We start from the raw sequence: 22,932 nt of genomic DNA on the forward strand, positions 1-22,932 counted from the left end.
AGCAGCACCTAGTTAGTCCTGTGTACACTTTTTGGAGGTCCGCTGCACAATTGTTTCGCTTTCTGCCGTACTCGAAACGAAGCATGAAGAACAGATCCCGGGCGAGGCGGATCACAGTGCGCTGTCCAGGTTTGAGACAGAGGCTGACGATATCTTCAAGGAGGTGTGTAAGGGGGTGAAGAGGATGAAAATTAAACCCCGGCGTGTAGCCCACGAGCAGTCGGACATGTTATAAGATTGCAAGACGCTTTCAATTCAATCTTCCAGTCCATTATTTGCATATCGTAACCGCAATCACATCAGAACCACCGTATCATTTCGTATACAATTGCTAGCGTACTGTGGCACAAGCTAACACGGTCACATACCTCCCTGGGGTCAAAAATGCGTGGCTTTTCCATGGCATGTACAGTATTATCGGACTCAACAATCTATTCTACTGGAGAGCGTCGACAGCTGCACAACATTTTTACATGGACCTAGCCTGTCCCTTTATGTGTTGATCCATCACCCACCTTAGATCTCTAACTTATACCCCCTGTGAATTACGGCAGTGGAAGCATATAGTTATTGTTCTTCTTCTACTTCCTCGCTAATGTAGGAGCATATATCCCCATCATTTCTAAGCGTGCGGAATGATTTCATGAGACTTTCCGTCAACCTTATGTTAGTCGGGTTGAGCCTCATACCACAACAATATCCCGACAGTCATGATTCAGCACCGACCAACGAGCTCGTCCAATGTGACAGCAGTGTACAAGCCTTTCTGAATGCTTGCGACCAGACCATATACTACATCTTCGGAGGAACCCATCTACTCATAATTCATCCAGGTCAACTATACCTCAACAATGAGCGCTATAATATTGCCTCTAGCCAGCTCAACAATCCAGCATTGTGGCGTTTCTGCCTCGCCTGGTTTTTGGGACGTTGCGCAGTAAAAGCAAGTAGTATCTCAAGTAGGCATCCCCTTCATGTCTCAGCGTCAGCAAGATCGAGAAGCGCCCCGGCTTTTATAAAAGTGTTCGCAATTCGATCACTGCCTCCTCCCGCTGCTGAATGTAGGGTGGAATGCGTACCGCCAACAGGAAGACAGACCGAAAAATCCCTCGGGAGCAGGGCCTAGAATTCTTCTTCGGATCGACCTTTGGGACCGTCATTATGGTATCTCCAAGATTTGCGATGTAATTCAATCACAATACAGTAACTGGGGTCTTGGAGTCGTGGTTAACATATCTTTGACGAAGACTTAGTAAGAGCTAAGACGTTTTCGGGTCGAGTTTTTAATTATGCTGTCACCCTTTAGATCTCCCTGGAGCTTTTGCTTCAAACATATTCAGAGGATCAGATAGGACACTTCCTACTGCCGTAGCTAACAATATAAATTAGTAAAATTCATTTATGCTTCGGTTGTTCCATTATATCGTCTGAATTTCCAAGTCTGGTGGCTGCAACTAGCCGATTGTGTACGTATCAGAACTCGTGATCGAGACTTGAGACAGGCAAGGGATCCCGGTCTCTGCGCTCGTCTTCAGAGTTCTCAGAAGCGCAATTTCCTCATTGCAAGTCGCGAGTCAGGTCACTAGGTGCTCCCACTTGTTCCAGAGGGTCCTAGCACTCGGAGATGAGGAGCGCACATTTTGCACGATCTACGGGAAGCAATATACGTAGACACTGGGCATTCACGTGCCGATTGGGGGCATGGATGCCCAACCTAGGTAAGGGGGCCACCGGCCTCGGTGACTTCAATCTCAATTGCCAACGGATCTATACGTGTGCGTGGTGGGGGGAAAGAGGGGGGGAACCGCACCCGAAAGTTCGGATGTCCTAAGTTACACTATATTAGGACAATTTGAAAAGGATCGATCCCAATTTATGACCGCGGGGAAGATGTTGATTTAAACGACCTCATCGATCAAGCAAGTCGTCGCATCCTATCCGTTCGTTCGATGCACAACAAGCTCTTCAACCCAGCCGATACAATGCGGGCTTCGAGCTTCATAAAGAGGTCGCACAGGCGAGCCGTTGTAGATCCCCAACCAGTGAGGGGACTTGACTGTCTTGGCACGGACAGGGAAGTTTAAGAGCACAGACCTGCGTTCTACTGTACCTGAGCTACCGACACTCCCGTATTACGTTCTTCTCACCATATTCTGGGCCAACGCTTTCATTTTCAGATGCAGAAATGGACGAAGACTATCCACTCGATCCCCATCTCGTACCACAACTGTCCCCCCAGTATGTGAAACACTACAATGAGCACATAAGACACCAGGTACCGATCCACCGTCGACCACCTACAGCGTCGAGGCCCGTACCGCCTCCTTCTCCTATTCACTGGGATATCGCCCCTATTTCGGTTAGTAAGTGTAAAGATGTCTCTGTCGAAAGGAAGGAGTCGCAGGGCTCTGCCCTCCAGATACGGTACTTTGTGCCGTTCGGCGATCGGCCACCACCGGGCTGGCCCGTGGTGATCTACTTCCACGGCGGGGGTTGGATGCTTGGAGATCTGGACAGCGAAAACCCTTTGTGTACTAGGCTATGTATGGAGGCAAACGCCGTAGTAATTATGACAGAATATAGGTAGGTCACTCTCGGCCGCTCTCTGGTTGACCTCGCGCCGTTTCAGACGGGGTTTCCTCACCGCGCACCGTTGACTTTCCTTTACTCGAATCAGGCTCGCTCCCGCCCATCCTCATCCGGCGGCGATTGAGGATTCGTTGGAAACATTGCTGTGGGTGAAGTCACAGAAGGATTGTGGTCTGCACCTAGACTTGACGAAGGTGGTAGTAGGGGGTCAATCTGCCGGGGCGAATATTGCTGCGGTGGCGGTGCATAAGGCGATCATGAAGGAATGGGGGCCGATTCTGTTCCAGGTCCTCCTCGTTCCCATCACGGACAACACGGCGACCACCTCCACAAATGACTGCTGGAAGAAGTTTGAGAAAGCACCCGGTCTATCGGCGGAGAAGATGCTGTTTTATCGTGAATTGTACCTCCAAAATGCCGATACCTTGCACTGGGAGGTGTCCCCTTTATTCGCTTCCCCCGAGCAATTTCAGAAGCTACCGCCCGCTCTGATTGTCGTCGCCGAGGTAGACATCCTCCAAAGTGATGGACGTAGGTACGCGGCCAAGATGGAGGATTACGGCGTCGAAGCCGAGGTGGTGGTCATGAAACGGTTGCCACACGCGGCTCTGACCCTGGGCGGCGTGCTTGGGGAGGTGGAAGGTTTCGTCCAGCGGATTTGTGGTGCTGTACGAAAAGCCTTCGATACCAGAACCTCACAGATCGATTCTCTTCCCGCTAGTCACAATACTCAAATAGATAGATAGCCCTGTACGATGTAGACATTGCCCCTCTCAAGTTTAGATCCGCGCGAGATAGCCTGACCCCGTTCTCCCCACCGAACTCGAGCGTCTGGTGCTGGTCGCCGCCGATAGTGGACTACCACCGAACCTGCTACCGAGGCCGTCTATTGGGGGCTGATCCTGAGGCATTGTCGAAGGTTGAGATTGGCCCATCGGCGTCGGCCTGCCCGGACGGAGGTGGACTTTCCCACGCTGGATGGAAACCCTGAGCGTCATTGCCGCAACGTCTCGATCTTGTTGAGCATGATCGCCGTTTGCGCGGCGCCGCCATCAGCGGTTCACGTGACAGCGTCTCGGTGATCATGCTCAAGACAAACCTCGAGATGCGTTCGTCGCGGTTCCTTTCGCAGGACCGACAAGGCCCGTCGACCCAATACGACTTCAGTGGGTGGGTTAGCCGTTGGAGGCACCTCGAGCCATCGGACTTGGCACCTGGGGTGGCGGGGAAGTGACCGCTGTGGCAACACAGGGGCGGAGCGACGATGCCGGACGCGTTGGACGTTTGGATGGCACAAGGAGGCGATGCCTGGAGCGGTGTCTGGCCGAGGATGACGTGTCCACATTCTCGGTACAGGTAGGACAGATAGTAGCACATGGGTGGAGCGACGCCGTGGGTCAAGTGTCGAGGGGGGAGGGAAGGAGATCGGGTGAGACCTGGCGGCCCGGCGTGTCAGAGCAGAGCACCATGGGTCGGTCTGTTCTATTTGACCCTCGAGCATTATCTGTGTCGATGGTCGTGGGTTGTCCACGAAATTCGCCCAGGTCGAACGGTCTGGATTATGATTGGAATGTCCCTGGACTCGGGGGACCAGAATACAGGAAATTCGGTCTCGCCCTTCATTCCGCACGAAGGGTCGGGGACAGGAGGTTGATCGCTCGTCTGGGAGGCCCAAAGGGCGGACGACGTCGGTGAAATTGGGTCGAACCTTAAGGGGTGCTGTGGTCAATGTTGCGCTGGAGCGATGTGAGGCCATCACCAGCAAGACAGGTGCCGCGTCACTCGCCCATACTGCGACTTGAAAAACGTTCGATCCTTCGACGACTCTCATAGGTCAGGATTCTCTAAGGTGTACCTGCATTTCCTTCCCTCTCGTCTGAGGGGGCGATCAATGAGAACAAAGTGCATGGGTCGCTTCGTCGGCCTCTCTCATCCTTTTTGGCGTTGGATATCCATTTGACTTTATCTCACATTTGGCTCGATACTGTCCCACGGTCCCAGAGCCCAGACTGGGTCCGATATCTTGTCGTGGGTCGACCGATAACGGTTATCACTGGTGGAAACTCGGATGAGATTGGACTGACCGTGTGCCACCGTCGCGTGACCTTAGATGCAGTGATCGCCTTCCTAGATACTGTAGCACGACTTCTTCCATTGAACGTCGCGTCCGATATCTTTTTTTGAGCTACCGTGTTTCGCCCCGTGCTTTTGCCTGCCTTGCAGCTTTTCGTCCAACGCCGAGGGGTCGAGGAGCCAAGGATGCATGGAGCTATGGGAGACGACAAGAGAGGAAGTCGAACGTCGGAGGATCGCCTCGTTTCGGCCACCACGCACGTAATCCTCGAGTGTTGGCCATGCCTTTCTCGAGGAGGCTAAGGCTTCGCCTATCGCCATTTGCTTAATTTCTTGTTTCTTGCCAGCATTGACATTCCTGGTGTGTATGATAGCTGAGGATAGCATGACCTCACCGTGGTGCGTGGATGGCCCGTCCTAGGGAGGTCCTAGACGTTCGAATGGAGAGAAGAAAGAACTTGTGCTCGCCGGGGGAGGCTGAGTCGCAGGCGCCCTACCGAAATGTCGCTGCGACAGACAATGGGGACGCGCATCAAACAGGCTTACTACCGCACTCGACCATTTCACGTGACCCACTAGCTTGGGTGGTCCTGCGCTCAACACCTAATCCAATGTGCGCATAAAGTATAAATGTTCATCATTTTTTTTTAGCTAGCTCATCTCGTTCGGCCCTCCCCGAGTGCACGACACTCCCCTTCGCCTAGGGCACAACCATCTCGGTTCAGTGGGCGGCGGGATCCCCCCGCCCTCCTGTGCGGTGGTGACAACTCCCCGAACTCCATCATTGTGTGGGCGGATCGGGTTGTAGCTACAGCTACACGTGATCCACGGCGCTGATGGAAGTACATCTCGCCATCCAACAACCTGGGCGTGACGAGGGGAAACGCCCTCGAGGCTCTAGGGCGAGACGGGTCTACTCATCGACTAGAAAGGCTCGAAGTAGTGCTGGCCGGAGTGAATGATGAGCTCGTCGGGGGAAAGACTTTCCTGCGGACGTACTCCAAGATTTTCAGGTCCTTGGCTAGTACCGGCGAGATCATTTCGTTTTCCCGCAAAATCCTAACCGTGCGATCATGTAGTCTCTTTAATGTGTCGACATTCACAAGGGAGCTGAGCGAGGGATGGCTGGAGGTGTACGTTGCATACAACACAAGCATGTTACCCCATTGCCTACACTTTGTTAGTTAACCGCTCGTGAAGAGGCGAGTTTCCAAAAGCACTTACGCATGGACGGTGCCGAAAATGTTGGTGGTAACCAGTCGTCGTGGCACTTTATCGAATACCGTAGTGCTACGAATTGCAGCCTCGACGCAAACCTGAGACCCTTCCAGGAGTTGGCTGCTGATTGTCGGCAGCTCCTGGGACGGGCGATTCGGAATATGCGCATCACGCATTGCTGGTGATGTGAACTCCGAACTCTCTCCGTTTCCAGAAGACGGTTCTGAGATCGGGTCTCTCTTCCCCGGCGCCGTCTGCAGAAGTGCGTATTGGAGGGCTGGCCGCCAGATGATGTACTTGGCCCCATAATACTTCCCTCTCATACGCGCGATGTTGATATTGGGGCTCTCGTGGTCGCCATCGTCCCAATCCCACTCGTTCAACATCTTTCTCCAATCTTCCAAATTTTCGCCCAAGGCCAACATCATTGTATCGCTGGGTCTCGTGTTCTGACTTTTCTGAGAGTGGTAAAGCGTCGCGTGAATGCTATTCATCGTTAAGCGGAGCTGGATTTGGTACGAGTAGTATCGCAGAATATCATGGTCCATATTACACTCGGGTATTCTGTCCAGGGTGAGCAATGTTGGCATGTCCTTGTGCTGAGAGCTCTCGTATCGAGTAATGCCGCTGAGAGGTAATTCAACCTCCGCGGCAATGTCGCTCTCCAGTTGCAAGCATGACCAGAATGCAAAATTGACGAGATTTCGGCGGGCCGGCTTCATGGACTTTGAGGTATACGGGGTCGATTCAATCAGAATCTGTGCGGCCATGCAGGCCCTTTGAATGTAAAAGTAGCTGGGTATAATACGGGCAAGCTGTCCCATGTACAGGCCTGCCAGCAGATATGCTTGGACATGTGATACTTCACTGCCGCCTGGGTGTTCTCCAATGATATCTGAGGCCTTCGCAAAGTAAGCCAACCCAGGGATTATATCCATGTTCTTCCCCTGAGGATTGGTCGGGCTTGAAGCGTACATGTGATTGTGGCGGTTCAAGTTCCTTTGATTGTTGAAAGGAGAAGTTGGAGCGGACGTGGGCATCGGCATCGGCAGATCCGAATACGTGGTATTGTGAGGTGTTGCGGTCTGCATGGCTCTGGTTGCGGCGGGACCTGGTAGCGGATCCCGATGCGCTGTGACCTTGCCCAGTGCGATGACAAGCAACACGATTGCGTTGGTGATGGAATGCTCGATGAGTGGTAAGCCAACACCGGGATTGTACGCTATCGGTATAGTGTGATTTCCCAGATGGTCTGGAGTATTTTGGTCATCCACCGAGCTTGGTGATTCGGTGGTTTCCCGTTTCCTCTTGGCGCCAACGACTGATGCTGGTTGTGTCGCACGGTAATCCCAGCTGTAATTCCTTTTGAAAGTGTGAATCATTCTTCGCAGCACCTTGGGTTCGAGAAATGGGTGAAGTATGTGGATGTGATCCATGAAACTCCGGAAATATCGATCTACGGCATCCGAGTCCAGCATCAGACCTCCGTAAGGGCTGACACCACCGGGGTGCTCTCGGGCCGGATGGCTCTGATCCGACCACCTCGCAGCATGCAGCTGACCAACGCCCCAGACGCCATGGGAAGATGGAGTCCTCTCTTCACCCAGCCGACGTCCATCCGAAGATGAGCTGCCGGAAGGACTGGGCGCTCCCTCATGCCCGTCACCTTTGTCTTCGCCTTCTCCGCAGCCGTAGAGCCGCAGGAGGCCTCTTTGTCGTTCCTCGTCCATGACGTATGAGGTCGATATACCAGGCGGAACTAAGGCGGCAATCGATGGCCAGAGGAGGAGATACTGTGCTGCAGTCGTGTGTTTGGCGGGCAAGGACAGCTCATAGGTTTCCGGATCCCCGTTGCGGGGTGAATTGGCGGACCGAGCAGCAACATGGGAGGCGGCTCTCATATCTGAACTATCCTCTCGTCTAAATGGAGTCGTGTGGTTTGAGCTGTTCCGCTTTGGAGTTCGTACCACGCCTTCCTTCCGATCCTCCGGACTGCCGCTCTCTGGGACAGCAACCGCGTCAGGCCGGAGTCGTGAAAGCGCGTTCCGAATCGAATCAATTTTTTGAGCTTGAGCTCTCGAATTGTCGGTCAGCAGCTTGACGGAGTCGGTAATGGCATCTAGCTGAGCTGTGATTGCAAGAGCTAGCTTTTCGGATTTTTGCGGTGGGATCTCCCGATAAGAGCATTTCAGTCCGTTCTCCTTGCAATGCTGACATTCCGGCCGCCCTTCATCACATTTCGCCTTCCGCTGCCGGCACGAATCGCAAGCCTGAGCAGCTCTGACAGGCTTACGACGTTGACCCCCATCAACCTCGACGTAATAACAAGGAGTTGACGGAGGCGGTCCGGCTGAAGGTGGGCCATAAAGCCCGGGCTGAGTTGGTGGCTGGCTAGGCATCATTTCATGACCTGTCACTACATGAAGGGTTTGTTGAGAAGTCCCGTTGGCCTGACCCTCTGGCCCAGAATACGCATGACACGGTCGGTAGTCCGCAGTGGAGGGAGGACAGTGTCGAACCTCGTGGGGATTACTAACGGTTTGATAGCACGGATCTCGAGAGTCCGCGGGAGATCTCGTGGAACCCGAGACGCTCACTAGTCGTCCGTACGCCGGATTCGGAAGAGGGTAGCCTGCCATTTCTCGGGCGCTAGGAAGAGGTAGATGTGGGTAAGGATAACTTGGGGGTTGTTCCATTGTGCGCGCAGAGTGAGTCGAGCGGTTCGGTGTGAAAAAGTTCCCTCAGATCAAATCAAGATGCAAGGACTTCTCCGGGGGGGAGGCGGCGAAGTTAGAACGGAGGAGCTGACTGGGGGAGCTTGCTGGCAGGAACAAATCTGCCCGTTGGCGCCGAATCCGACGGATGAACTAGTGGGGAGAAGTACCGGATTATGCAAGGACGGATGAGCCAGATAGCAGTCTAGAAATGTGGTCGAAAGTGGGTTGTAGGCGGTAGATGCAAATTTCTAAAGAGGAGGGAAAAGATGTCAAGGTGACATGTCGTATAAAAACATCCGAGGTTTCGATCTCCGACCCCCGTTTTGTGGGGGCTTTCGATCCGGAGGCACTAAGCGTCCACAACCCTGCGTGTGTAGGAAACGCGAGTCGGAGAGTGCTACTGCTTACAGTCAAGGTGACTTCGCGCATCACACGCCGCGATCGAGGAGTGTGTTCGTCAACTTCTACCACGGAACTCCGCCGCTAGGCCGCGACCAAGACGGTCACGTGAGAGATATAACTCTGCACGCGAGGCAACGTGCAAATGACGCGCTCACGTCAATTCCCTCCTTGAGCCGAGCCCAGTCGGCGACTACCCAGGCTCAACCCGGAATACCTCATAGGCCGCTCCATGATCAACGCGTCCTACAATGAAGGCGTCCCGCCGCGCCAATCTACGCCGTCCGTAGGTGCCATGCCAGGTATTTGCAGGAACCACGGGAGGCGTGATGGAAACCTAATGCCTAGATATCCGAAAAATGAGATTTTCCGAGAGTAATTCGGGGCCACCCCTACACTGCGCGCCCGGTGCGGAGCGGATCTCGTAGACCCTACATTCGTCTCATGGGGGATGATGATCTGGCCTTGGACATCATTTCGTGTAGCCCGGTGAGTCGACCGGAGAGGTCCTAAACCGAGGCGTTAGGATCTGTGGCGACGCGGCCCACTGAACGAAGAGCAGTTTCCTCGTGTTGACGCCCACAGCCACTAAGTGTCTCCCACATCCATGACACGTGCGAGGCAAAGACTCACCGAGGCGGGGAAGCATTGGATGTTTGTCATGCATGGTTGCCGTTCTCCCCTGCCTTGGTCAAGGATGGCGCGGTCACATTCGTCACAGGCGATCAGACGGTCTTGCGCAGGACGCTTTTCCCCGTGGCGGCTAGGAGGATTGCACCAGTGCTAGGAATTGACGACGCATGAGATCACGCGCTGGCTATCATTTTACCTGAAGAAGGCCGCGCCCTAGATCAAACGATTCTGTACACCACCCTGTGCAACGTATGAGAGGGTGGCTGATCCCCGAAGACAGTGGCATTCCCGAGGCCGTGGTGAAGAAGAGGTAAAGGAACAAGACCGGAGATTTCAGAGGGGTGGTTCGTAGATTATACTCCGTACTCGCGCTAAGATCTAGGGGACCAATGGGATGACCCCGTCACCCTGCGTCAGTTGTCTTGGACATTGCTGGGCTCCAAAAAGGTACGAAAGAACCCATGCTCCGGGGTGAGATCATGCTCGCCGCCATGACACCAGCAGCGTCGATCTTCATGCCTAAATCTCCTAGCATCGGTCAGGGCTGTGCGATTGTCCGTCCGGGATGCCCTCGGCGCAGGGCCCCGGGTCGGTGCCCTGTGACCGTGCTCAATCGTCAAATTGCTTTCGCCAACCAAATTTCCCTTCCTTGGGGATTGACCTCAAATGGGAACTAATTACGCGGGCCTCCAGGTTCGTATGCTTTCGAACGGTGACTCCTCGTGTGCTGATCTGTCCCCTGCTGATCCTGGTGTAGACTAATTAATGTAAGATCTCCGCGCCTCTGGGCAGCAGTTATTTGCCATACCTTGCCACCCTCTCACCTCGTACATCCTGTTCTATTTGTCCTCGCGAGCTCCAGAAGTCGTCTCCTCATCCTCCGCCCATGGCTGAACTCATCTCTGCTCGCTCCCGCTTGGACGATCTTGCCAATATGATCCCCGCTTGGAACCAAAAGATCGCTCTTTTGTCCAAACATGCAGGGGCCAAGAGAAAGGGGTACGAGAACCACGAGGTGGTGTATTATAATGGTCAAGTCCAAGACGACCTGTTCACCTTGAATGAGGACATTTTTAGAAGGACACAAGACTCTCCAGGGACGAATGACCGCATTGGAACCCGTTGCGGAGTTTCAGCGTTCGACTGTCGGCCGGCGTACACTTCCTACGAGGCCGGCAAAACCGACCCTCCGCACCATGCGACCAGAGCCCACCGGTGACGAACAGGAATTTCTCCGCATTGACCAGGGCTCCAGTCCATCGAGTTATGCTGTACAGCGGCCGCACGCCAGCACTTCCAGGCAGGCGGTTGGTCGGAAGGAATTGGATGAAATGAAACAGAAAGTCGAAGTGGTCATGACACTGGTCACAGACGATGAAGCAGCGCACCAGGGACCGGGGTAAGCCTCAAGTTGATCCACGAGACTGTGCGTCAGAATGGGTGCAGCCTAGTCCGGACGACACTCCCCTAGCTGGGGCCTATTGGGCACGTACGAGCCAAGTCGACGATTCATCCGACGACGCCGCGGCGGATGAACTTTATATTGAGGTCGACTGTGGAAGTGATCTAGAACGCATCGAACCTAGTATTACGGTAGTCCGCCGGGCGAAAGACCGGAGAAGCTGGGGTGTCGAAAATCGGACTGCGACAGCGGTGGTTACGAAGTGGCCTTGATCGTGCGCAATGGGGCGACGGCAGTACGAGGGAATTTCTGCTCGATTCGTCCATCTCGACCGCTGCCTTTTGCCGTCCCCGGCAGGCGCGAACTAACTTACTGCACCTTGGTGTGCCCAGCTGAAGGAAATGCCGAACCAGTCATAGATTGTCTACAGCGTGGGTGTGCGAAGCGAGAGCACTGTCTACTCCTTGACCTTGGCGTTACACAGCAGGTATTGGTGGGGCTTTCCTCTCTTGCATGAAAATTAACCATGAATGCCACCGTTCATCACGCTTCGATTTTTATAGACACCATCATTACATACTGTATTCTATTTCACGGTTCGTGCCCTTCTCCTTGGCGAAGTTACAATTTCACCGGCCCAGATATCCATTGACGGTTCGCTTGATGTTTCTCACGTCACCCCGGCTGTCATCCGGAGTACTGCCGTGTAGAACTGATGGTTCTTGTCCCTTGCCACTGTCCTAGTTGTCCCGATTGAGAATATTGCGATGACCCCACGGATTTTCCAGCACTATTCGGATAATAACCTGGCGTTGAGCCATAGAGATGGGACAGTTGCTGATTGGATAGGAGATTCTCATTCGTTGTCGGGAGCTGGACGTCCCATCGATCCTCGTATTTGGCCTGACCGGGAAAGGACGGACTCTGGCGAGACCGGTCCATGGCTGTATGGCTGGGTTTGACGGGATCATGATTTGCTGGGTGGGGAACTCTGCTTCTCGAAACTATTGACGTGTGGCTGAGATTGTTAACAGAGCGTTGCATGTTCATAGCAGGATACATGCCCAATTGAATTTGACACCTGTCAGGCACTACAGACCGTATCGTCGTTGGTATAGGGGGAATCGAGTTGTTCAATGAATCATAGTTTCTGTGGTACGTGGATTGATCATACTGGCCATAGTCGTTGCGAGGTGTATGAATCCTTGAGGCCGGGACTAGTGACTCGATGTAAGAGCCACTGGTGAAAAGCACGTCCAAAGAGTACGGCGCTCCGCGCAGGGGTTCTTGCTGATTCATAGACGGATAGTTTAGAGGTATATAATACGGTTGCTGGTGATGATCTTGAATGTAGTGCGGATGGTCTACTAGATAACCATCCGCGGTGGGAGCTGCGTCAACCTCGCCCACACCCTCGGTCAGAGATCGGAAGCTCTGCTTGGATGTAAGTTCTCGTCGAGGACGAATGTACTGCAGATTATCGGTTTGCGAAGGAGTTTGTAGATTGTTTTGGATGACATCATTGACGTTATAGTAGCTGACGAGACGATATGTCTCTCCTTGTACCGTGACACTCATGGCCTTTTTGACCAAACCATCCTGTTTGAATCCATACGAGTCGATGAGCGAGCCAATGAGTTGTCTCTCAACTTCAGTTGCTGCTCGTTCTGCGCCATAGGGCGAAGACTGACTGCCGCAATCTGAGAAGGACCCCGCGTCAGGCCGTGCGTAGGGCTCACCAGGGCTCGATCGTCTTGGTTGCCTTTTCATGGTTCGCTTCTTCCCGCAGGGTGGGAAGCATTTGTTGAGTTCGCGATAGACCAAGAAGTTGCCAAGGGTGCGACTCGGACTCCACGTAACGCCATCTGTCCACCTCTTGATGCCAGATGCATTCTCTTCGTAGATGAAGATACAGCCGCTCCGGATCAGACTGCTGCGTTCCCGATCATGTAGTCGGCGGGGAACATGCGAAAGACGGCCTTGCAAGCAGGCCTCGAACAGAATCAGAGCATCCTGAGTCGTGGAGACATGACCATAGAAGGTCGGTTGAAGTGCAACTCCCGTAGTCGACATGGTGATGCGTGTGGAATGAAAATGTTCAGACCCGGGCAGACGCACGCCCAAGGTTGACAGGTTGCTGAGATGTGACGCCAGGAACAGAGTTGAGTTGAAGATTTTAAGTCAAGCCGGCAAGGGACAGGCGATACACAAGCACAATGACTGGTAGAGGTTCCTTCTTCCGGGGAGCGCAGATTTATCGAATTGACGATTCGAGATTACTATACGTGGTACCAAAAGAATGGCCGATTGAAGGGGAGGTGTCAACTTTTCGGAAGCGAAAAGCGACGGGGTCAATGTTCGTGCACGCGCTGGTGGTGGTGCAAACGGAGATGGGGCGACAGCCGGAGGTCGTTGTTTACGTCAAACGTTCCCAGCGAACTTTTGAGAATCGCCGTAAGTGGTGACCCGGGGCAGAAGAAGGGTGGAACAGTCGCTGGGGATCCCGATCTAAGGGATGATCCGTGCCTGCTTTGGGTAGTGAGGTTCATTTGCCCGTGGCAAGGTCAAGTCCAGGTCGACGGCTGGTAGCTGCAAGTAGGTCAGGCGTTTGAAGGTCGAGAGACTCGGAGGTGTGGGCATCGTGATCAGCTTTATAGGCACTCAGAACGGCGGCGTGCCATGTGGCTTGTATCCGACCTCCTACGCGTCCAACCGAGACTGCTCGGTGGTAGGGAGTGGTCAAAGGGCGGCTGCCCGTGCGGTCTGACCGAGGGAAATAAATGTCCACGTGATATCCAGCTCGAAAGAGCCAAGATCGGACATCTCCTCCCGAACTTCGAGAAGGTATCGACGTCTCACGGGTCGGGTTGTGGGTGTGGGTTCGATGCATCCATAGAGTCATTGGTTGGTCAGGACGCGATGACGTGGGTAAGGGCCTCGCCCGCATCCCAGCGAACGAAAGAGACCGGCGGTGTACGCTTTCCTGGAAATGTCGAAGCTGTGCCAGAGTAACCGTGGGCGTTGGAAACGACGCTCCGGTAGTTTGTGTAGATGGCGGCAAGAGCCAGCTTTATGACTGCGGGACGTCGTTAGTGGTTTCTCGACCGGGGTTCTATACCGTGGCTCACAATGGATCGCGACGTGCTGGCCGATGCACACTCTCTCCCCTCGCCCGAATGGCCAAAAGGAAGCCCTCATCCTTTTCAACTTCTCGGGGTCGGGTTCCCGCCACCGGTCTGGTTTCCATGCCTCGGGCTCGGGGTACACCTCCAGGTCCCGGTGAAATACGTACGGGTCACATTGTACGTGGACCCCGGGTGGGAGAGGGTGGCCGCTCAGTGTACACGACGGGGAAGGGGTGAGACGTGGCTGCAGACGGACGTGGGGTGGCGGTACGCGCAGACGAAGGGTCTCCACAATGAGGGCGTCCAACAATGAGAGAGCGTCGACCTGATCGAAGGAGGGCAACTCGAGTTGGTCCAACCCCGCCGAGTACACGACCGGTGGATTGAGTGTCATTAGTTCTCGGTGGAGGAGGACCTGCAGCGCCGGGTCTTCCGCCAATCGGCGGTGGCATTCAGTCAAGATGGCACCGCTGTCTTCGTGCACGGCGATGGTGTAGTCTAGCATGTTGCTCGCGACCTCGAATTGCCGGGTGTTCCCCGGAAGCCCCGGCCGCGTCGCCTCTCGTTGCTGGCGGTATACGATGGGCTGGTTGACGGCATCCACGTCGTCCTGGCCTGACAGCAATAACTCAGCCTGGTCGCACATTCTGAGGTTCCAGCGCTCCAGCTCCGCCGTCGCTGCATTGATTTGCCTGGTGGGAAAGCCAATGCCGAGTCGGGCTAGGAGCGGCAGCAGGGCGGGCACCTCGTTCTCTAGGAAGAGATAGCGCCGCCGGCTGCAGAAGAATTGGTCCAGGTATCTCGCCCAGGCCGCCAGGTCACTGAGGAAGTTCGTGCCGGATGAGAGCCCGAACTGGTACGAGGTGAACGCATCCATGCAAAAGGCCTCACTCACCGCGCACACGTCCAAAGGATAGTCCTTGTCCAAGAGGGGCAGGAGGCGTCTGCCGAGCAGGATCCTCATCGTCTCCCGTCGGGACGGGCAGTCCACGACGGTTTGTTTCGCGAAGACCCTTTGCACACCTCGCCTCCGCTGGGAGTGGTCGGTACTGCTCGTCGTCGAGAATAGGTTGGGAGTTCTACCAGGGTTCGGTCATGGGTCAATACATCTCAACCTCACGGGATGGCCCTACCGGTAGAAAGAGTATCGCCGCACGTAAGATGGATCGATGGGAAACCCTCGCGTGTAGATCTTGTGCAAACCTTCCCTCGAATTGACGCTGATCTCGTTTGGGCCCAAGCGGAGGATGGGCCCATATTTGCGGTGCAGTCTGAGGAGTGTCGGGTGCTCCCGATCCTGCCACCGAATGCAGAGGATCCACAAGTAAGAGAAATGGGCGGTGACATGGCCGGCGGGTATCTTCGCCAATGGCGAGGACAGGCCACCATGGACTACCAAGCCCAATGTCAATACCACCAAGAGAAGCGCCCCAATGAACACGGGAGAAGTCGAGCCCCAGCGGTCCAGGAGATCCATCGTGCTCTGGGCGGAGTGGCATTGAGAGGTCCGGTGACCTCAGTGTTCCCGAGTCTCCCCTCAGCTCCCTCCTCTCGGAAAGAAAGGGACCATGGTATATATATGATCCGGTGGATCATGAGGCTATGGAGGGTTCCAACAGCCCAACAGGACGACCAATCGCTCCTCGATGGATATGGACCAATCAGGGACGTGGCAGTACTCCGCGCATACTATGTACATAGGTCCAGTGAACAGATAGGCTCTACTAGCCCCTCGTAGGGGGCACGACGCTTTCTAGAACACAACCAACGATTTGGAAATAGACATCAAAACGATCAGAGTCGAGGAGCCGATGCATCTTTTCGGCCCATTGGGCAATGGGGATGAAAAGCTATAAGGTAATAACTCTGTTATGCATGATGAGAAGGCGCGCGACGGTAGTACTGTACGGGACCCGACACAGTGATCACAGCTGGAGCCCCTTGCCCAGTGGGTATGTAACTGGAGCCACTCACAGAGAAATCAAGAGAGAGGTCGATGCTTGGGACAAAGGATCTGTGGCCAATAAGACGACGTTCGACGTACTGAATGGCCCCCCGACTGCTCAATTAGAAATTTGAGACTACAGTAACCGGTTTTCGATTCGGTCATTTTTGATCGGAATCTAATTATCGGCAATATGACCCTGTTTTAAGTTATTTTTCTAGGTCTTGGCGCCCCCGGATAATAGGGGTTACATAGGTGGCATTTCTTACCTTTTCAGTCGTGTGTATAAGCTCTCTAAATTGCACAAGTTTCGAGCACCAAAATTGCTATTTTTGTGATTTCCAAACAGAATCCGAAACCATTGATACGGATGCCCCTCCATGATCCCGTCAAAGTGTCATGCTCTGACCCGAGTAAGGCCCATTCAATCTTTTCGACTACTGTATCACGTCAACGGTCTGGCGCAGCTCCTTTACAATGCTCATGCTAACCCCCACATCTCGGCGGACACGCCATCGTCGATGGTGATAGGAACCTATTGGAGATATATTCTCAACATATTCTGGAGTACTCCCCCATGTGCTGCAAGCCTCATCGGTTGAATCCTTAGTTTGGCCTCGACTCTGCGCGCGAGAAGTAGTTTATGGCAGCACTCACATTCAGCGATGCAGTGATACAGATTTTGGCTGGCAGCAAGAGTTGAGAAAAACAAACTAAAAGACAACATAGGGTGTTTAACGCAAAGACGGGATGCACTTTTACCTGGTGTGACGAGTACAGTATCTTCGAACAAGGTCCTCCGGATATACACACGGGGAAAACCTGCAAGACGGACAGGACTCTGGGTGCCATTACTACACACGTTTTTAATTGCTGCTTCACTTCGCGTTTTCTGCCCCTCTTTCTTAACTTACGGTACGATACGAACACGCTTGACTTAAAGAGGATAGTGTGGGCGAATATTTAATGCGGCAACAATTTATGCCTAGCTTGTCCGGCTACCATCGCATCTCCGCAACCAACATTGTCGGTCACGCTACGTGGTGCCTCGACAACAAACGAGACAGTGGCAAGGAAGTCTCCGGTTGTCTGCTATACCTTCCTAGGTGTAGTATACATAGACACGTGGTAGACCGTGCCCCTAACACTTTGCAGTAAAGAAACTTCTAGAATCTCGGCGTGGGGTATATATGATGCATTTCCCCAGACCCTCGGAGGTCAAGGTAATAGAAAATATGATTGTACCGTATTACAGTAGTTTATCCCCTGAGCCGTTAGCATGTGACCTTTTCATTTTAGCCTTTTTGTAATGTTCCCTAACGGCAAGCATATCTCAACAACGCACAATTATTATCATTATAAACTTGAATAAGGCATTGCTTAACCATTTCTTAATTACTAGACTCAAAAACATAGGGTCTTTCTCGGAAATCTGGTTGTATACGGCCTATTCCTGCCAAGAGGTACAAAAACGCTAAAATGAAAAGGTCACATGCCGACGGCTCAAGCGATAGACATTCAAGAATTATCTATCAATCTGGATAAATCTGACTTGGCCAGAATTCAGACCAATTGCAATCGTATCGCCGTTGAATGCTGAACAACTATGTACGATACTCCTGTGGAAGCCAGAGGAGATTACGTTCGCCTCGTCGAATCCACTCATTCTTGATCACAATGGTTTCATCGGCTACAGACTTAATAGCCTTACCAGAAGTATTCGATCGTCGATGGATAGAGCTCCTCGATTAGTGAGTAAAGTCTTATTGCCGATTGTAAATTTGATTTTTGTGATAGACGATATATCCTCGAATTTGTGGAGTTCTTGGCCCGTGCTCGCGTCCCACAGCCCGACGGTCTCATCGTCTGATCCAGAGGCCAGCAGCGAGCCGTCGGGGGAGAAGCCTCTGGGCTGACCTGGATACTTAAGGTCGCATAGGTTCTCTTACAGGCCGTCGGGTCCCGACAGCAATTTCAGACATTTCGTCAGCAGCATTCGATGCGTAGTACGGCCGTCCACTCCGAAAGGTTGATGTGGAAGTTTGTCGCTCAAGAGGAACTCGCTAAAGGACAGGTGAAGGGTCCGAGCAATTGCCCACGGCCCGATTGCTTCGGCGAATCAGTTGATGAAGGACGCCACAGCTCGGGCTAAACTCGGAGCGGAAAAGGACGTTTTGTGTTTTGAAATGGAGGCGGCGGGGCTGATGAATCGCTTTCCCTGGCTGGGTATTCGTGGTATATGCGACTACTCGGACTCGCATAAGAAATAAGGAGTGGCAAGGGTATGCAGCAATGGCGGCGGCCGGCATACATGAAAGATCTTCTAATATGGGCCGGCCAGTCTGGCCACGACAAAATAGTGCGGATGCTCCTCAAGAAGGGAGCAGACGTCAATGCACGAGGACACTATGGCAATGCTCTCCAAGCGGCATCATACCATAGTGGCGAGAAGGTGGAGATGCTACTCGATCGATAGTTATTCTAGATGATATTGCTAGTATCCATAGGTCTCCTGCCTGAAACAAACCAGCAAAACGTGTAAAGATGTTGTGATCGATCATTAAACTCGTTCCTCACCTGAGCGAGAAAGACCTTAGTTTCAAGTTCCGACCAGCCAAGGGCACGGGTGAAATATCCGAGTGTGACAGCTTCGAGGGCTCGGCTCATTTGTGCTTGGAGAAATATCCCTATATCACGAAGTTTGCGGTCTTTAGGCCATGCGCCTATCGGAGCCTGCAAGATCTGACTGAGCTATCCGGGAAAACTGTAATGGAATTTGGAATGGCGAGTCTTACCTTGAAGACCTGCGTCTGAATATCCACAAACCCAGCCTCTTCGAGATGATTTTTGAAACAACATGCATAATTGAGGCGCCGTCCAAGTTGGAGGCTCCCCTCATCGATCAAATTCTGCCATTTAGTGATAGCCGAGTCTTTCGGTAAGCCCCCGGGCTTCTGTGAGTAGAACCAGACTTCGAATTCTTGAATCTCAAGCCAGCCATTGGGCTGAAGGTTAGCCAGTGCCTGCTTGTATAACCTTGTCCAGTCTCCGATGCTGCCGGACAAACTGCGCTGGTGGATATAGTTGAAACTTTTGCCGGTGGGGTAAGCCCAGTTTTGCTCGAGGTCATCGATAATGAAGCGACAATTCGGCGCTGTCCTACTAGGGTCAGACAAATCGCCAATAACATCGGACCAGATTACCACTGAGGTTGAATAGGACTGATGTCAACCCCTGAACATCGCCGTCAGTCGAGGGTTCGTTCAAGATACACAGTAGAGGACTCACCTATTACTTCTGCCCCGGGAAACTCGCTGGAACCACGTCAGCACAGAATATCTAGCATAGCATATGAGGCCCCACTCCGCAAACTGTAACGCCCACAGTCCCGTGCCAGTCCCAATATCCAGTACTCGTTGTGGGCTCACAAGCGGAATTGTGTATAGCTTGCCGCCCAGCACGAGCCGATATATATGGTGAAGCATGTCCAGTCGGTCCTGCTCTTGTTCATCGTTGGGCTGGAGCAGGTCAGCGTAGTCCAAAGGTGTGTCACGATAATCGCACAAATATGTAGGGGTGCTCGCTAAGATGTTGGTATCTTCGACCATTCTATTCCAGTTAGTGGGTTGTGAAGGTGATATTGCAACCCTGTAAGGAACTAGCCTCATATCTACACTGATATTAGTATTAATCATCTAGACTGGGAGCAGACATCCACATAGTTCCACACAGACGAAGCGAGCGTCGTTGTCATCGAAGATGCGTCACTGTGTCTTCGTCAGCTCCGACACAGCGAGAACACATTCTTAGGAGGTGTTATACCTGCCCCCATAGGCGGAGTCGTCATCACCATTGTCGTCTTGAATGACCTGTCTCACCCATTAACACTCGCGCTGACCGAGTTGCCCTGCGCCGACTTGCCTCAACATCGTTGTGCATGTCGGGCGCCTCCATGGGAATGGCTACGCTAGGGTGTCTGTCGCGACCTTAATCACAAACAAAGTCAGAAGCGGCCTCGAGAAGGATCCACCGAAATCGGGACAATAACGAATTCAGGGAGGTTAAAATTCTTCAACTATATGGCGCATGAATATGGAGAGGTAGAGGGAAAACTCAACTGTGAAGAGGCAGTCTGCGCCAATGTACGGGACGACCTTGGGTTGGCCAGGAAAGACGGTGAAAGTGCCCATAGCCTCGCGTGGAAGGCGGGTGTTTGGCCTTAGTGGACTTGTGCGGGGTATTTTACTGGTGGCTTCCGTCCGTGACCTAATGCAGTCTCTTTCAAGGGGGGTTTATCCATGCGGCTGCGGCCGTCTCCGTTCCGGGTAGCCTCTCTGCTTCATAAATGAATTCCCCATCTCTCGACCTTTCACTCCTTCAGGTCATCTCCGAACTTCCAGGTGACGTTATATTCGAACAAGGAGACTAACGAAAGGTTCTCCAGCTCCATGGACCGGCTAGAAGGACTGGTTGCCTCTCCCGCAGGATTGGTGTGCGCCTTAGGATCCTCGTTGGCGGTGACATATTTTCTCGTCCTATCGACGTGGCGGTTATATCTTTGTCCTCAAGCAGAGATCCCTGGGCCGACATTGGCAAAGCTCACGTATTGGTAAGGCTAGATCGTACATTTTATAGAACATCATATCAACTCATGGTCTAAGGTACGAATTCTACCACGATGTCATCCTCGGCGGTCAATATATCTGGAAAATTCGTGCCTTGCATCAGCAATATGGTCCCATTGTGCGCATCAACCCGGAAGAAATTCACATCCAGGACGCCGACTATTATGATCACGTGTACGCCGGCTCCACGCGCAAACGGAACAAGTGGACGTTTTTTACAAACCAGAGTGGATTACCTCAGGCGGCGTTTGCAACTCCCGACCATAATCTTCACCGCATGCGCAGGGCGGCCTTGAATCCCTACTTCTCCAAGGCGAAAGTGAGGAGCTTACAACCGCGTATCGAGTCTAGCTTGAACAATCTGCTGGCGCGCTTTGATGAATTTGGAGCTTCCAGAGAGCCTATGACAGTGTCGTTGGCTTACGCTGCGCTCACGAACGGTCAGTTGTCTCCTTCCTTTCGCCAACATCGTATTAACAAGTTTAGACGTCGTCATGGAGTATGCGTTTGCCCGCAGTGATAATCGGTTACTGGCTCCCGACTTTGATCCAAGCTTCAAAAAAGCTGGTGAAGCAGGGGCCAAGCTGGGCCATTTCGTCAAACAAATGCCGTGGGTGCTAACCGTGATGAAATTGCTTCCGGACTCGGTGCAGACTACCTTCAACCCTATGATGGCTAGTTATATAAAACTGAATAAGGTAAAATCTCCCAGATGTGTACACTATACTCTTAGTATCCAATGACATTGTGTCGTTAATACAATGAATAGGATATCATCCAGCATGTTTCTGAGATTTACTCGCATCGTGGCGAGTCCGGCAGTAAATATAGCTCACAAACGACCATCTTCCATGAGATCTTGCAGGGCGATCTACCCGAGCAGGAAAAGTCACCTGACCGTCTCTGGCAAGACGGACAGGTGACAGTCATTGCCGGCACATTAACGACCGCGGCTGCGCTCTCAGAAATAACGTATTATCTGCTGGAACAACCGATGGAACTGGAGAAACTGAAAAATGAGCTGGCGGAGGTCTTTCCACGCCCGACAGATCTGCCGGAAATAGCAAAGCTGGAGCAACTTCCATATCTCACGGCTGTCATCAAAGAAGGCCTCCGTCTTAGTAGTGGGATTAGCACACGGTTGCAGCGCATTGCAACGGAAGAGACGCTAGTCTACACTGCCAAAGTCCCGGATGCCAACGGCAAAACAGAAACCGAGAAGCGATATGTCCTGGGTCCTGGTATCCCTCTGTCCATGACCGGCTTGCTGATTCACCATTCAGCGACATACTTTGAAAATCCAATGGAGTTCCGTCCGCAACGATGGATCGATAACCTGAGTCTAGAAAAGTATCTTGTACCTTTCTCTCGTGGCACAAGAGCCTGCGTGGGCATCAACCTGGCATACGCGGAGCTGTACCTCACCGTGGCGGCCGTGTTTAGTATATATGGTAGCAGAGCTGTCCGCTTTCCGACAGACAAAGGCTGGCTAGAGCTTTTTAACACAACCTATGAGGATCTAGAGATTATTGGTGATGGAGTAACACCATTATATCGACCGAATAGCAAGGGAATCAGGATTACAATTCATACCTCATGACCTTGGTATCCTATGGGAAAAGTACCCTGAGAATGGAATAGCCATTGGTGATGAAGCATTAAATCTTTGGATACCACTGGCATCTGGCTGACTATTTGCTTGGATAGTAGTTTATGTAACAATATAGCTTGAATCGCTAGGGGGTTAGGGTACAAGAACCAGGCAGTTCCCCACCATACTTGGAATGCAACCAGAATAATAACCTATGTTTTTCCACTGGCCAAACTTGCATTTGACCTCCTGGGGATCGTTTCTGGTAATTTAGGTGGTGCCGCCACAAACCTTAAATGAGGTATCAAGAAAAGCCTAGCCGCACATAACACAGAATAGCCGAAGTCCAGGATCGACTTGGTCTACGAGGCTCGCGCCTAGGCGACCATTGCTCTTAGGGGAACGTCTGTCCTCCTTGAGCATGGACGTCTGCACCTTGTCGAGCAGCATCTGCACCACCTTCTCATGACCACCCGGATGATGCTGCTTGGAGATTCTAGAAGCTTCTTTAGTACAAAGTGTTAGAGGCAAATGCACAAATTATTGCTGCGCTAAATACACACTCACGCTATCCTATTTAAGTCAAGCGTGCTCGTAACGTACCGTAAGTCAAGA

At 52.6% G+C, this 22,932-nt stretch overlaps 8 protein-coding genes across 8 annotated transcripts; 3 read left to right on the plus strand and 5 right to left on the minus strand.

The window, feature by feature from the left end:
• Window positions 1–2,200: 2,200 nt before the first annotated feature.
• On the plus strand, window positions 2,201–2,837 carry A1O9_12999 (uncharacterized protein; the record flags this gene model as incomplete). The annotated part of the gene is made up of 2 exons (XM_013398073.1): window positions 2,201–2,583; window positions 2,678–2,837. Coding segments are annotated over 2 exons (543 nt in total), but the record flags the coding sequence as incomplete, so codon positions are not given.
• A 9-nt stretch (window positions 2,838–2,846) lies between these two features.
• A1O9_13000 (uncharacterized protein) lies at window positions 2,847–3,335 on the plus strand (the record flags this gene model as incomplete). The annotated part of the gene is made up of 1 exon (XM_013398074.1): window positions 2,847–3,335. One exon carries the CDS (start codon window positions 2,847–2,849, stop codon window positions 3,333–3,335), a length of 489 nt encoding a protein of 162 aa, XP_013253528.1.
• A 2,547-nt stretch (window positions 3,336–5,882) lies between these two features.
• A1O9_13001 (uncharacterized protein) lies at window positions 5,883–8,279 on the minus strand (the record flags this gene model as incomplete). The annotated part of the gene is made up of 1 exon (XM_013398075.1): window positions 5,883–8,279. One exon carries the CDS (start codon window positions 8,277–8,279, stop codon window positions 5,883–5,885), a length of 2,397 nt encoding a protein of 798 aa, XP_013253529.1.
• A 3,439-nt stretch (window positions 8,280–11,718) lies between these two features.
• Window positions 11,719–13,104, minus strand: A1O9_13002 (uncharacterized protein; the record flags this gene model as incomplete). Its single annotated transcript, XM_013398076.1, has 1 exon — window positions 11,719–13,104. One exon carries the CDS (start codon window positions 13,102–13,104, stop codon window positions 11,719–11,721), a length of 1,386 nt encoding a protein of 461 aa, XP_013253530.1.
• Window positions 13,105–13,940: 836 nt separating this feature from the next.
• A1O9_13003 (uncharacterized protein) lies at window positions 13,941–15,633 on the minus strand (the record flags this gene model as incomplete). The annotated part of the gene is made up of 3 exons (XM_013398077.1): window positions 13,941–14,107; window positions 14,160–15,235; window positions 15,290–15,633. 3 exons carry the CDS (start codon window positions 15,631–15,633, stop codon window positions 13,941–13,943), a joined length of 1,587 nt encoding a protein of 528 aa, XP_013253531.1.
• A 2,175-nt stretch (window positions 15,634–17,808) lies between these two features.
• Window positions 17,809–17,964, minus strand: A1O9_13004 (uncharacterized protein; the record flags this gene model as incomplete). The annotated part of the gene is made up of 1 exon (XM_013398078.1): window positions 17,809–17,964. The coding sequence occupies one exon, from the start codon at window positions 17,962–17,964 to the stop codon at window positions 17,809–17,811; it is 156 nt and encodes a 51-aa protein (XP_013253532.1).
• A 618-nt stretch (window positions 17,965–18,582) lies between these two features.
• On the minus strand, window positions 18,583–19,709 carry A1O9_13005 (uncharacterized protein; the record flags this gene model as incomplete). Its single annotated transcript, XM_013398079.1, has 3 exons — window positions 18,583–18,834; window positions 18,897–19,260; window positions 19,390–19,709. 3 exons carry the CDS (start codon window positions 19,707–19,709, stop codon window positions 18,583–18,585), a joined length of 936 nt encoding a protein of 311 aa, XP_013253533.1.
• An 840-nt stretch (window positions 19,710–20,549) lies between these two features.
• Window positions 20,550–22,326, plus strand: A1O9_13006 (uncharacterized protein; the record flags this gene model as incomplete). The annotated part of the gene is made up of 4 exons (XM_013398080.1): window positions 20,550–20,710; window positions 20,763–21,166; window positions 21,213–21,424; window positions 21,496–22,326. The coding sequence occupies 4 exons, from the start codon at window positions 20,550–20,552 to the stop codon at window positions 22,324–22,326; spliced, it is 1,608 nt and encodes a 535-aa protein (XP_013253534.1).
• Between the last annotated feature and the right edge of the window lie 606 nt (window positions 22,327–22,932).

The sequence above is a fragment of the Exophiala aquamarina genome (genome assembly GCF_000709125.1).
Source record: "Exophiala aquamarina CBS 119918 chromosome Unknown aczIA-supercont1.41, whole genome shotgun sequence".
Lineage (NCBI taxonomy): Eukaryota > Fungi > Ascomycota > Eurotiomycetes > Chaetothyriales > Herpotrichiellaceae > Exophiala > Exophiala aquamarina.